The 12,657-nt window shown below is 54.8% G+C and overlaps 1 protein-coding gene across 2 annotated transcripts; it reads right to left on the bottom strand.

Moving 5' to 3' along the window:
- Positions 1-3,041: 3,041 nt before the first annotated feature.
- Positions 3,042-9,046, bottom strand: SSTR2 (somatostatin receptor 2). 2 transcript variants are annotated; one of them, XM_059671053.1, is made up of 3 exons: positions 8,790-9,046; positions 4,915-5,082; positions 3,042-4,822 (listed from the first exon to the last, which is right to left on the bottom strand). In XM_059671053.1, exon 3 carries the CDS (start codon positions 4,729-4,731, stop codon positions 3,622-3,624), a length of 1,110 nt encoding a protein of 369 aa, XP_059527036.1. In that variant the 5' UTR covers positions 4,732-4,822; positions 4,915-5,082; positions 8,790-9,046; the 3' UTR covers positions 3,042-3,621. The 2 variants fall into 2 exon arrangements, with proteins under 2 accessions (XP_059527036.1, XP_059527035.1); XM_059671052.1 differs by lacking the exon at positions 4,915-5,082.
- Between the last annotated feature and the right edge of the window lie 3,611 nt (positions 9,047-12,657).

Genomic DNA, 12,657 nt, shown 5'->3' with positions numbered 1-12,657 from the left:
AATGCACCGTGCACATTAAACTGTCCCTAAACAGGGTTCCCAAAGACACCTGTGCACACGCGCATCTGACCTTTCCAGCCGGGCCGGGTCTCAGGCCCTGGACACTCGCTGGAGACTTTCCCGGGGAAGAGGTTTCTGCACGGCTCTGGGAGTGACTTGTCCACTGGCACCTGGCTCACCAGGAGCAGGCGAGCGGGGCGGCTCTGGGGCGCCTCTCTGTGTGGCTGGCCGCTGATTTCCTCCTGCAGCCCCGGCAGCCAGGCTTCCCGAGCGGCCTGTTCCAGCTGGGAGCCTCTCCCCGAGCCGCAGGGACCCGCAGGGGGGAGGGGCGGAGGGAGAGAGGGAGGCCTGGCTCGGGGTCACCCCCACAGGACTCTGGGCCTCTGCCAGCGGCCGTGTCCTTCACCATCGGTTCCCATCCAGACTTTACGAAAACCACGTGTCCCTTTTCACTGTGGACTTCTCACAAAGGGAAGAGATTGTTTTAAATTGCAGATGCTAACTGTAGATATGAGAGAACCTGTTTTGAAAGCTAGATCGAATCCAGCTAGCAAGGCTCAGTGGTTGAGCATCGACCTATGAACCAGGAGGTCACGGCTCCATTCCCGGTCGGGGCGTGCCAGAGGCAGCCAATCAATGATGCTCTCTCATCATTGATGTTTCTCTCTCTCCCTCTCTCTCTCTCTTTCCCTCTCCCTTCTCTGAAATCAAACATGGGCTCTGTTGCCTCACACGTGTGCCTTGCATCATGTGTGCGTGTGTTTGAGGGCGCCAGCTGCGGTGCAGATGAAGGATAACTTGAGAGATTCAGACACCCGGCCCGTTCTCCTGAATGGGATGCTGATTAATGTTAAAAAAGCAACCAAGCCTGTGTTATGTCCTACGAGAACCATTTGGGTTTCTTGTTAGAAAATAATACCCATGAGAAAAAATGCCAGCTCACTCAGTACTGACCATATGCCCTCGCCTGGGGACAGGAACCCTCCCAGGTCCGGCCACCACCTGCCAGGCAGGGGGCATGGCCCAGGAGTGGCCCGCTGCTCCGAGGTGGTACCTGGTGATGTCACAGGGAGTCCTGTGGAGCTGAGCACTGGTCTTCCCCTTTTGAGACGGGCAGTTTCCCCTCAGGCCCCCCTCACCCCCCCCCGCTACTGGCCACTTTGTAATCTCTTCTTTGTCAGGACCTGGGGCACCTGTGTCTCCTGTTCCAGGGCTGACCCAGTCTTACTTGGGGGTCCATAGTGTGCCCCCTTTCTCTGTGCAGGGACCGTCACTGCAAAGAGACCTTCTCACTGCTTAGGCCACTGGAGGCCCCGGGCATCGAGTAACGGGAGTGGCCAGGGTGGGAAGCCATGGCAGATTTCTTCTAAGTGGGCCTGATGCTCACTCAACAGGCTTTTCTCGAAGGACAGGGCAACTCGATCTTTAAGCAGCGCAGCTCTCCCGCCCCAGCCCTGGAACAGGCTTCGGACTGCGGATCCTGAGCTGAACTTGTCGCTGGCTTTCCTTCAGCAACGGTGTGGGATTTTACTGCATGAAATTTATGTAACAAGTTCCCCCTGTAGTCTCATCTCATAATGATCTCTTTTTATTTTTACATGGATTTATCTCTCATCAGTCTTAGTGAACATGTTTTTCCAGGCCACAGCGAGCACTTCTGGGAAGGAGGTGGTGTGAGTAATGTGGAAGCTGGAACGGAGGCAGCGCGTGAGCAGCTGTGGCCACAGAGGGGCTCTCCGTCACCCTCACAGCCAAGCAGCCCTGGCGGGGAGAGGACGGCTCCTTTTTACCTGGGGCGCCATCTGGGCGTGCGGCTCCACGAGGGAGGGGTTCATAGAGGCCCCGAGATGATGGAGTCGTGACAAACACCCAACTGTATGTTTCTTCACACCCTGGCAATTGGGACCAGCCCATGAAGTGGGCATTGTTTCATTTCTTGTCACTGGTACATGAGCCCAGCGACAATTTCAACCTCCCCTCCCCACCCCCCCAAAAAGCCACTGATGGTGCGAAGTGCCTATGCAGTGCTTTGAGGACTAGCTGAGTCTGTGACAGTGAAGGCCAGGTGCTTTTTGTGGGGGCGGTGGGTGTGGAGGGGGCATGGCCATACCTGTGAGGACGGGCTCCCTCCAGCCCTCGCACCTGCAATGCTGCCTGTTAGTTGGCTGGCGCCTGGGTTCCTGTCTGGGAAACAGTGTCCTCAGGCCTTTCGCCGGCACTGGGATTTCCTGTGCCCAGCTTCGTATCGCGTTCCTAAAAAAACTGCTTGGAGGAGATGGTGAATTGCATTTCTATTTTCTTTTATTAGGAAGCCACGTCCGGCATAAAAACAGCAACAAACAAACCCCACAATTTCTTGGTTTCTCATAAAGATGTGGTCTTGTTTCATTCTTATTCATTTGTTTTCATGGTAGAGAGACTAAAACCGTTTCCCCATAAGAATTATAGTCTATTTGTTGCCTTTCATGTTAGTGATCCCCACCCCTCCTTTTCCTTGGCTCCCTAAGAAAAACGTCAGCGCCAGCCAATGCGGCTCAGTGGTTGAGCATTGATCCAGGAACCAAGAGGTCGCGGGTTCGATTCCCTGTCAGGGCACATGCCTGGATTGCAGCTTGATCACCAGAAGAGGGCGTGCAGGAGGCAGCCGATTAATGATGTTCCTCTCTTATCCATGTTTCTATCTCTCTATCCCTTTCCTTCCTCTCTAAAAAGCAATAAAAGCATATTTTTTTAAAAAAGGAAAACTATAAGCGATTTGACAAAAAATGCAATCTTATAACAAAGCAGGCCTTGTCTATAAATGCAGTACCTGATGACCATAATCATTGAAGTCCTTTTGGGTCAATGAATAATTCTTTGATTATATCTAAGAGGAAGAAACATATGACTTTATGTTTTGGGTCCTCAGATACCTTCTCCCTTTCCCTTCTTACTTGGATCTAAGACAGAGGAAATGAATGAAGCAATTGCCCACGGGCAGGGCAAGTTTTGTGAGGCTGGAGGCTTAAGGAGCCATTTAAGAACAAGAATACAAAAATATCTTCCTTGATAACTTTTAATAAAAACATATGGTCATGTGAACATACCACCCAAGCCAGCGAGATCCCTGACGCTTAAACTTTATTGGCTTCGTAGATAGCCCATGGCTGCGGGTTCCAGGTTGTAGTAAGTGTCCATCTGTACTGTACACGTGTGGATTTGCTACTCGCGTATATGAACACAGGAAATACAGGTCACGATTGTACAGGAACCAGATGGGAATATACAGGTATAAATGTGAGAACACACGATTACATTTTGGGTCTCAAACACACAAACACACAGATACAGTTTTCTATCTTTTTTTGAGCTTCCACATCTCAAAGGCCTGCTCATATCTTTTCTAGACTTTGAATTGTCTGTTTGCATTGAAATGTTCCCTTTAAGAGGGAGTCAATCAATTTAATACAAATCATTCATTCAGACAAGCTGACTCAAGCACTGCTCTCTGAATTGGACTCATGCTAAACAATTCCCTATTCTAGAAGCCAGGTGTGATGGGCGGCAGAAAGGAAGTGGGTAGGGGGAGGGAGCCCAGCGCCAGTGGGCAGAGCTTGGCCATACATTTATTTTTCTGGCGGTTCAGATACTGGTCTGGAGGTCTCCATTGAGGAGGGTTCTCTGGGTCTCCGTGGTCTCATTCAGTCGGGATTTGTCCTGCTTACTGTCACTCCGTTCCCCATCGTCTGTGCCACTCACCTTGACCAAGCAGAGGACGTTCTGGAAGCTCTTCTTGAAGTTGTCAGACAGGAAGGCGTACAGGATGGGATTGGCACAGCTGTTGGCATAGGTGAGGATCACAACGAAGTCAAACATGCCTTTGAGGGCCGGCGTGGGATCGATGGCCACGGAGACGGAGGAGACGTTGAATATGTAGAAAGGGAGCCAGCAGAAAATGAAGACGGCCACCACCACGGACACCATCCGGGTCACCTTCTTCTCCGACTTTTTCCTCTTGGAGGAGCCCACGCGGATTCCCGAGGACTTCACCTTGATGATGATGAACAGGTAGCAAAGACAAATGATGGTGAGGGGCGCCAGGAACCCCAGGATGAAGGCGTAGATAATGAACCCTGTGTACCACGCCCCAGATTCACCCGGCCAGTTAATGGTGCAGCTGCTCTTTCCCCACTGGTTGCTCCGAAGCCCCGCATAGATCATGATGGGCAAGATGACCAGCAAAGAGAGCCCCCAGACGGCCACATTGATCATCTTGGCCGTCCGGGGTCTCCTCCACTTGGCCGACTTGATGGGGTGGACGACAGCCAGGTACCGGTCGATGCTCATGACCGTCAAGCAGAAGATGCTGGTGAACTGATTGATGCCATCCACAGTCATGACCACCCGGCAGATGGCCTTGCCGAAGGGCCAGTGGACCAGCGCCACCTGCATGGCCAGGAAGGGCAGACCCAGCATGAAGAGCTCATCCGCGATGGCCAGGTTGAGGATATAAATGTTGGTGATGGTCTTCATCTTGGCATAGCGGAGGATGACATAAATGACCAGCGTGTTGCCACACAAGCCCACAATGCAGACCACGAAATAGATGAACGTGAGGACTGCATTGCTGGTCAGGTCGTAGTACGGCTCTGTCTGGTTCGAGCTGTTGGCTGCCGCCACGGAGCCGTTGAGGTCGAATTGAGAGGAAAGCAGTGGTTGGCTGCTGTTGAGTAGGTCATAGGCCACATCCATGGCTGCCTTGCAGTCTTTGGCTCGTCCCAACCAACCAGAGATCTTATTCTCACCTTAATGGGTCCTGGAGGCAAAGGGTCCACTGTGACATCTGCAGGGGAGAAAGGAAGATTGGCTCATCAGTCAGGGGCCACGTAAACTCTCAACAGCTTCCCAAGTTCTGGGTTACCCTCGCAGACACACCCTTCAGCTGAAAGGCGCATTATCTTTCCACATTGATGCAGAGCTACCAGCGCAGTCTCTTCGGTGTGCAGAATGTTTGAGTTTTTCAATAGTGACGAAGAGTTCAGGTTAAGCCATCATAGTTTATCTTGTCATCTTTGGTGACGCACATGTGGGGGATGGCTGTGGCTGCAAAAAAATGTACTTTGATCCCTAAGAAAAGTTAACTGGTCCAAAGTGGGAGAAGGCAGAGAGGTCAGACACTGGAGCTCTTGGCCTTTTCCTACAACGAAATCTACACGGACCTGCCGACTTATTTGGAGTTTTTCCATTCTGAAAACCCAGTGTGGAAAAATCCCAGACTTTGGAGGTGAAACAAACCAGGGTTCCACCACGGAGCCCACGTGACCCCTGCCCTGTACTTAACTGCTCGAACTCTCATTTGTTAAAATGGGGGTGCCATGAAGGTTAAATGATGAAATGTATGTGAAAACGCCTAGCATTGTGCCGGGCTTATAATCAGAGCTCTGTAACTGTTATCTCCCCCCCCTCCCCCCATTTTCCCTCTATCATCTCATTTATCTCTAATGTATTGAAATCTGCCTCCATCATGAACCGATGTATAGTCTTAAGTGTTAAAATAAATATCTGGCTTGCTTTTATTTTAAAAATGTATGCTTTAGTTTATTTTTGTTTCTCCAATACCCTATACTTGAGCTCCGTATGCCTAGGAGAACTCTTTTCTAAAGTCCCTCCATGGAATGTTCCAGAATGCTTGTCTTCTCTTCCCCCAGAGAATTTGCCAAAACACAGGAGCCAGGTTCATTCTCAGACTTGAAGGGAAGGTTCCGAACACTGATGTCGCTCGTCCACACCCTCTTGATCTTCCCAGCCGCCCTTGGAGTGGGCTGTTTGTTCCATTTTACAGATGAGGGAACTGGACTTAGAGAGTGTAAGCGACTTGCTCCCATAATCGGTTGGGGCTGGGATTTGAACACAGGATACCCACATCTTCTGCACTTTTACTCCTCTTTTCCCTCTCCAAGCTGAGAAAATGTAACCATTGGCTTGGCCTAAGGTCTAAAACAATAGCTCATCACATAATTAAACGATCTACCCGCAGGCATTCAAAAACCACCGCTGGGGGCTTCTTTATTCTGGACACCAGGGTTGAACAAGACATGGCTGGTGCCTCTAGGTAGGAGGTGATCATTTAGGAGGGGAGACAGGGAAAGAAGCCAACTCATACAGGGTGAGACCTGAATTGAGATGGGAACAGAGGATTGAAGAATGCCTTCTGCTCCTGGGGGGTTCCGAGGCGGCTTTGTAAGGGGAATGCTTGACTTGGGTCTTGAGTATATGAAGAGGGAGGGGAGGTGGTAAAAGGATGGTATTGTTTAGCAACTAAGGGGAATAGTTCGCTTGTTGGACACATGTCCACTGAGCAGGGCAATTTCCTGCCTGAGTGAAGATTGAAGATTTCTCCTTTGCCCTGCTGGCGTGACTCAGTGGCTGAGCGTTGACCTATGAACCAGGAGGTTACTGTGGCATTCCCTGTCGGGGCACATGCCTGGGTTGTGGGACATGCAGGAGGCAGCTGATCAGTGATTCTCTCTCATCATTGATGTTTCTATCTCTCCTCTCCCTTCCTCGCTGAAATAAAAAAATATATACTTAAGAAAAAGCTTACTCCTTTATGCTTGGAGAGACTCCTGATGAGTTAAAGGGGACTTAGCCAGCCACAGGTAGTTGGGGGCCCTTGTCCACTTCTGCCTCTGACTCGCTGTGCAATCCTGGCGCCTTGCTTCTCCGTTCTGTGCTGATTTCCCTACCACCCAGCTCTCTATACACTGTGGTCTGGGCTTCGTGGCTGACCGTTCTGCAAAGTACTTGGGGGGACAACCTTGGATTTAGTGTCTGCATTGGGTTAAAAGCATCAATTGGCAGCTATTAAAAACAGAAGCTGTGAAGAACCCATTTTTCTATCCCTAGATAAACGTGGGTTATTTCCACTGTCATTTCTACTTGTCAGGTATTTTAATTCTACAGGCCCAGACACCTGTGTACGCGGCCGGCATTGGAGCGTAATTAATTAATCACTAACATTTCCAGGGTCCCGTCTGTGTAATGTGCCAGGTCACACTCCGATGTCTGGGTCGCACTGAAGGCCTCTGGGTTGCAGAAACTGCCTGGTGCTTTGGGACAGGGGTGCTGATGGTGCAGACATGCGAGGGAGGGGGGTGCTGCTCTCCAGCCCTGGCTGCCTTTTTGGTGGAGTCTCACTCAGTATGGGGGAAGTTTTTTTTTTTTCTGAAATAGGCTGAGGAGTAGCCTTTCTCCACCTGTGAGAGAGCGCAGTGGGCAGGGTTCGGAGCTTGGAGAGGTGGCAGAGATGGTGAGCTGGGAGCCAGCCTGGAGCAGGAGGGCTCCTTCAAAGAAGACATGGGTTTAAATCACAGTGACTCTCACTTCACCGACAGTAAAGGCACTGCCTGCGGCCTCCGAGTGGCGTCTGCGTCACTGAAGGTGGAGTCCAGGGCCAGGCAGGCCGTGCGGGCAACTGTGCTTCACTGAAATGCACAGGAAGTTTGATTTTGTGCTTTTGGATGTCTCCAGCCTGAGTCGTGAGGCACTGTAAATGGCTGGCTGTTGGTTTCCTCTGACAGGAGTCCTGGCTCTGCTGGGGAGGAGGTTAGATTGGCCTCGGGCCTCTCCTCCCCTTCCCAGGGGGGCTGTGGTTACCAGCCTAGGAACTGGCCAGTGGGAGGGAGCCCAGCGTGTGTGTGTGTGTGTGTGTGTGTGTGTGTGTGTGTGTGTGTGTGTGTGAGAGAGAGAGAGAGAGAGAGAGAGAGACACCCCCAATTCTACTGTGCTTCAGTTTTTCCTTTCTCACCAATATCGTTTCTTCACTCAGCCCCACCCCAGTTCCCTCGGGCCTGTTAAACCCAGTGGATCCCCAGTCGGCTGGGGCCTGAGCCTCACAGGAGGGAAGACTCACCAAGTGCCAAGTGCGTGCTGCCCTGCCACGCTAGGGCGCCCAGGAAGAGCAGGCGGCGCTGGCCGAAGGGCTGGGGGAGAGGCGCGTCTAGGGACAGCCCGGTTGGTTCCGGCGCTAAGAAAATCATCCGCCTAGCCATCCCTCCCCCCCTCCCCGCGCTGACCCTCGGACCCACGGGGTTCCTAAAGGACCCCCTGCTGTTTCCAGGGGGACAAGGAGGGAGGGAGGGGGGAGTCCGAAGACGGTCATGCTAGAGCCCCCAGGGTCTGTCTGTGAAGAGGCGGCGAGAAGGCTGCCCTGTCGGCCTGAGGGCCAGGGAAGGGGTCCTCGACCATCAGGGACGCGTCGGCCAGGCCGGGAGAGGAGCCACAGAGAGAAGCCCCTCTTTGCTCTGCCAACTGTCCTCACGGGCTCAGATCTCAGGTGCACGCCCACAGGAGCCCCGGCAGTGCCCCCACCCCCCGCCGCTAGCTTGCCCGCCTCCCTTCCGACCCTTTTAAAGGCGGCCGGTAGGGAAGTTGTCCCCGTCGCACCCACCACCTGGACGCTCGGCTGGGGGACGGAGACTGGACAAGGGCGCACGCCACCCTCACGGCATGCGCTGTGCAGCACGTCGGTCCCAGCACTCGGTCCACAGTCCCGCACTCATGCCGGGGACACGCGCAGCCGCTCACTCCCACCCAGACCGCCCCTAAGTGGCACCAGGACGGGGAGCTACGCGCTGGGACCCGCACTCCAGCCCTCCAGGTGCGCACTACCGTGCAGCGCAGATGCGCCCTGCTGCCCCAGTGCTAGCGTCTCTCTCTCTCTCTCTCTCTCTCTCTCTCTCTCTCTCTCTCTCTCTCTCTCTCTCTCACATACACACACACACACACACACACACAGGAAAACACCTCACCTTTGCTTTCCCGCTGCAATCCTGCAATCCGCCAGCTCGGCTTGCTGGCACCTAGCGGCTGTCCCCAGCTCGGCCGGCGCCCCGCGCTGGCGGCCCCACCTGCAGGTCCAGCTCCCGCCTTGTTCCGCCTCGCTCCGGGGAGAGCCGGCGGGCGCAGAGCGGGAGTGCTGATCCGCGAGCCGATCCGCTCTGGGCGCTGGTGGCTGTGTCGCCGGGACTGGCCCTGCGGAGCCCGAGCCCCTCGGCACATTTCCCCACGCCCCCCTCCTGACGTCATGGCAGCTTCGCTCCGCCCGGGTCCTGTGGGAGGACGGGGGTGAGCCGAGTGGAGGATCCTGCCGGTGGCGGTGGCGGGCACAGCTCATAGGCGTGGAGCACGGGCTGGGGAGGGGGGCAGCGGGGGCTTCATGCAGGTGAGAGGGGAAGGTCAAGCGACTTCAGTCTTCCTCCCCACGGCTCGGGACACGCACTGCCTACCCTCCGATTTCACAGAATCTGTGCTGTGTCACCCAGCGTGTTCCAGGCAGCTGGGGTGGCGCCTGGGTAACCCAGGGGCGCCTGGGCACCTCTCAGTGGGACAGGTTTGCAGAGCTGTGTCTACTGTGGGCCATCCCTGGGCCCTGGGCGCCAGGCCCGGGAAGGGCAGCGAGGCCATGGTTCCAGGGGGAAGCTCTTCTTCCTGCAACGGGCGGGCGGTGTGCAAGGCACTCAGGCTCCCAAGTTGCAGGCGGAGGCTTAGGCTCATCCGGACTGTCCCGCCTTCGCACACACTGTCCCGGCTTCAGGCTTCACACAGCCTGGAGGCGGTGGCTGCGGGCGAGTCCCCTGAGCAGGCACCTGCTGGTCCCAGCCAGCAAGGCCCCTGCTCCTTCCCGCTGCGAGGGAGCAAAGGGAAACCAGCAAGAAGTGGGAGTTATGGCGCATCCAATTGCAGCTGTTTATTTTTTTGACTGTGATGATTCAGCCTCTGTTCCAATAGTTTAATAAGTCATAATCAATCCCGCAGCCTCTCCGTTCTCACCGTCTTCCACGGACACACACACACACACACACACACACACACGCGTGCGCGCGCACACACACGCACACACGCATGCACTCCTGAGGACACTTGGAGAGAAAGCAAACACCAGCTGGTTTTCTCCGTGGGCTGAGTGGCCTTTGCCTGGCCATCCTATTCCCTGATTTCCAATTCGCCAGTGAAAAGTCCCGGTCCCAGGCTTTTCAGCAGGTAGGGTGAGCCCTACAGATGGGCAAGAGACTGGGAGAGGGGACCTCTGGGGAAGGGGGCAGTCAGCTGGGCCAGACTGCGTCCTGGGGTCCCCATGCGAGGGTGGACATCAGGGGTTTTCATGGGCGGAATCTCTGAGGTGTTGGTTCGCAACCTCAGGAGTCCCCCGGTGAAATTGGAAACCCCTCCCCCAACCCCCGCCCACCATACTTGAAGGACAAGGAGAGACCGAAGGAAGGGCAGAGGGCTCTGATTGGGGCAGACGGCTCTGATTGGTGGGTGGCAGCTCTCATGAGCCGGGGAGCCTTCACAGGAAGCTTGTGTTGGGCGGCCAGAAGACCAGTAGATCTCTACCCCTACCGGTCGGCATCTTAAACCTTTATATAGAGTTCTTCACGGGGCCCTGTGATGTAGACCATCCAGGGGAGGGGGAAGGATATGCTCTCTCGAGGCTGAGTCCTTGAAGCGGCTGCGAGTGTGGGAACAGTGTGTGGAACGTACATTCCGAGGACAAGAGAGCAGGGGTGGGGGGTGGGGAGGCTCTGACCTCTGGATCCAGCTCTCAGGTCACCGGGTGGTCACGTCTTCTCAGTGACCAACATAGCTCTTTACCCTGGATGAACGGATACAGTGAAGCCCCCCTTCAAAGCCTTTCTCTGTGATGTCATCCCTTTACCCCCCGCCCCCCGCCCCCAGGAGTCAGGGTGAGTGGCCCACCCTGGAAAAAGTGCTGGCCCGAGCCACCTCACACTCACCATCCCTGCTGCAGGGCTGGATGAATGGGGTCTGAACAGCCTTGACCTTGATGGCAGAAAGGGGGTAATGAGAACAACTGTTGATTTTGTACAGATAATATAGGCCTCCCCTCCCCCCGAATGCCTTAAAGGTCTGACTTTGCCACCCCCTGCACCCAGCAGCCACCCTCGGTCCAGTTCCCACTCGACTCTGAATGGCTCTTCTTGTGACTTGCCCTCCACCTGCTGAATGAAGTCTGCGCGGTCACACCAACACGGCCACGGCCTCTCCTTCCCTTCCGCTCAGCTAGTAACTAAGTAACCAAACCTTGAGCCAGAAAAATGGAGGGGTTGCGGAGCAGATAACCTCCGCACTGGCTTGTTCGCTATCTTTGAAGCAATTAAATAGCACCCTTCCCTCTTCCAGCGGTTATCAGAGAGGCAATAGACGGCAGGAAATTAAGAACAGGAGCAGGACAAAGGGCCAGGCTGGTGCTCAGCCCGGAGCGTGGGAGACGCTGCTCCCAGGTCGTCGGGGTGAGGAGTTCACGGCCGAGGAGCGAGGAGCGCCGAGGCAGTGCCCAGTCCCAGTGGGTCAGTGGGTAATCGGGTAGATGGGGGAGGTTACACTGCCGCCAGTTTTCTGGGAGTGAGCCTGGCCACGACGCCTGGAGGAAACTGGAGAGCCAGGCGTGGGTTGGACCGGGTTGGGACTGCGAGCACCAAATCCCAGCAGCCAGTGTGGCTTGCTGGCACGTCGTCTCCTGGGGGATGCCAGGGATGGCGTTGGCCATGGCAGTGGGAAGAGTGTACAGATGTGCAGAGGAAGAGAAGGTCCCTGGCATCACGGACACGTCCCCTGGCCTTCCTGGGACACTCCTGTGCCCACCCACAAACCATCTGCATTTTACCAACACGGAGAGGTCAGCTCCCATGTGCTGTCTCCGAGACTAGGTCTAGAAGCTGGTGGCATGCAGAATCCTTTCTGACATCGTGGGTCCTGATGTTTAGTTTGGAAAATATGGAATATGGTCATTTGACATTTAAAAAAGAATTTGGCCATTAGGCATAGTGGATTTGATGGTCTCTTCAGAGGCAGAAGGGGTTAATGTGGGACCTTCCTTTGCTTCTCTCTCCCCCGCCACAGCAGGTAGGAGTCTGGCTGGACACGTCACCATTTTCCTGTTAGCATCCTTGGTCCCCGGGAAACACACTGGCTAAGAGAGTGAGCAGCCTTAGACTCTCTCCGGAAACCGCCCCAAACAAGTCTAGCATCAGGGCTCATGGTCAGAAGACACCAGGGCTTAGATGTTATTCCCTTTTCTCTTCCCCATTTTTGCAGAAATGCCCATAAACATAGAATCCGGGAGCCGGTAATTCTCAGGTTGGTGGCCCCATCCCATCAGTTTACAGGCGAAGACACCAGACGCAGAGAGGCCTGGTAGGCTGCCCAGGGTCACCCCGCTGGAGGGAGGGAAAGCCTGGAGGTTGAATCAGCTCTTCTGGGCCGCAGACACCTGCCCCTTCCGCAGGGACAGCCCCCCGGGGAGTGCGAAGCCTGGTGGCCAATGGCTCTCATCCTGGCCTTCGTCCTGTTTCTCAGCCCTTGACAAGGAATCGGAAAACTCGTGGCCACCCCTCGATTTTTTCCAGGGTGTGCTTCCTGGAGCACTGACCACAGCCGCTCTGTAGAGGAGTCTGGGGACTCGGCCCGCTCCCTCCTGCCCCGGGAGGTCCCCCAGGCTTACTAATGACACTGGCAGGTGGCATTTACGTATCCGCTCTGGGCGCGGGGCGCTGGTTGTTTCGTACATCCCTTACCTTGCGGAGTCCTCTCAGCCTTTGCCATGCATACCGTTATTATTACTAATATTGTTATTTTGGGAAGCCTTACAGTGAAGAA

Source organism: Myotis daubentonii, chromosome 16 (genome assembly GCF_963259705.1).
Source record: "Myotis daubentonii chromosome 16, mMyoDau2.1, whole genome shotgun sequence".
Classification (NCBI taxonomy): Eukaryota; Metazoa; Chordata; class Mammalia; order Chiroptera; family Vespertilionidae; genus Myotis; species Myotis daubentonii.
Note: the sequence above shows the minus strand (reverse complement) of the source record. Positions and strands in the feature narration are given on the sequence as shown.

Coding starts and splice junctions, on each gene's coding strand:
- SSTR2 (XM_059671053.1), bottom strand. CDS start 4,731: ATGGATGTGGCCTATGACCTACTCAACAGCAGCCAACCACTGCTTTCC.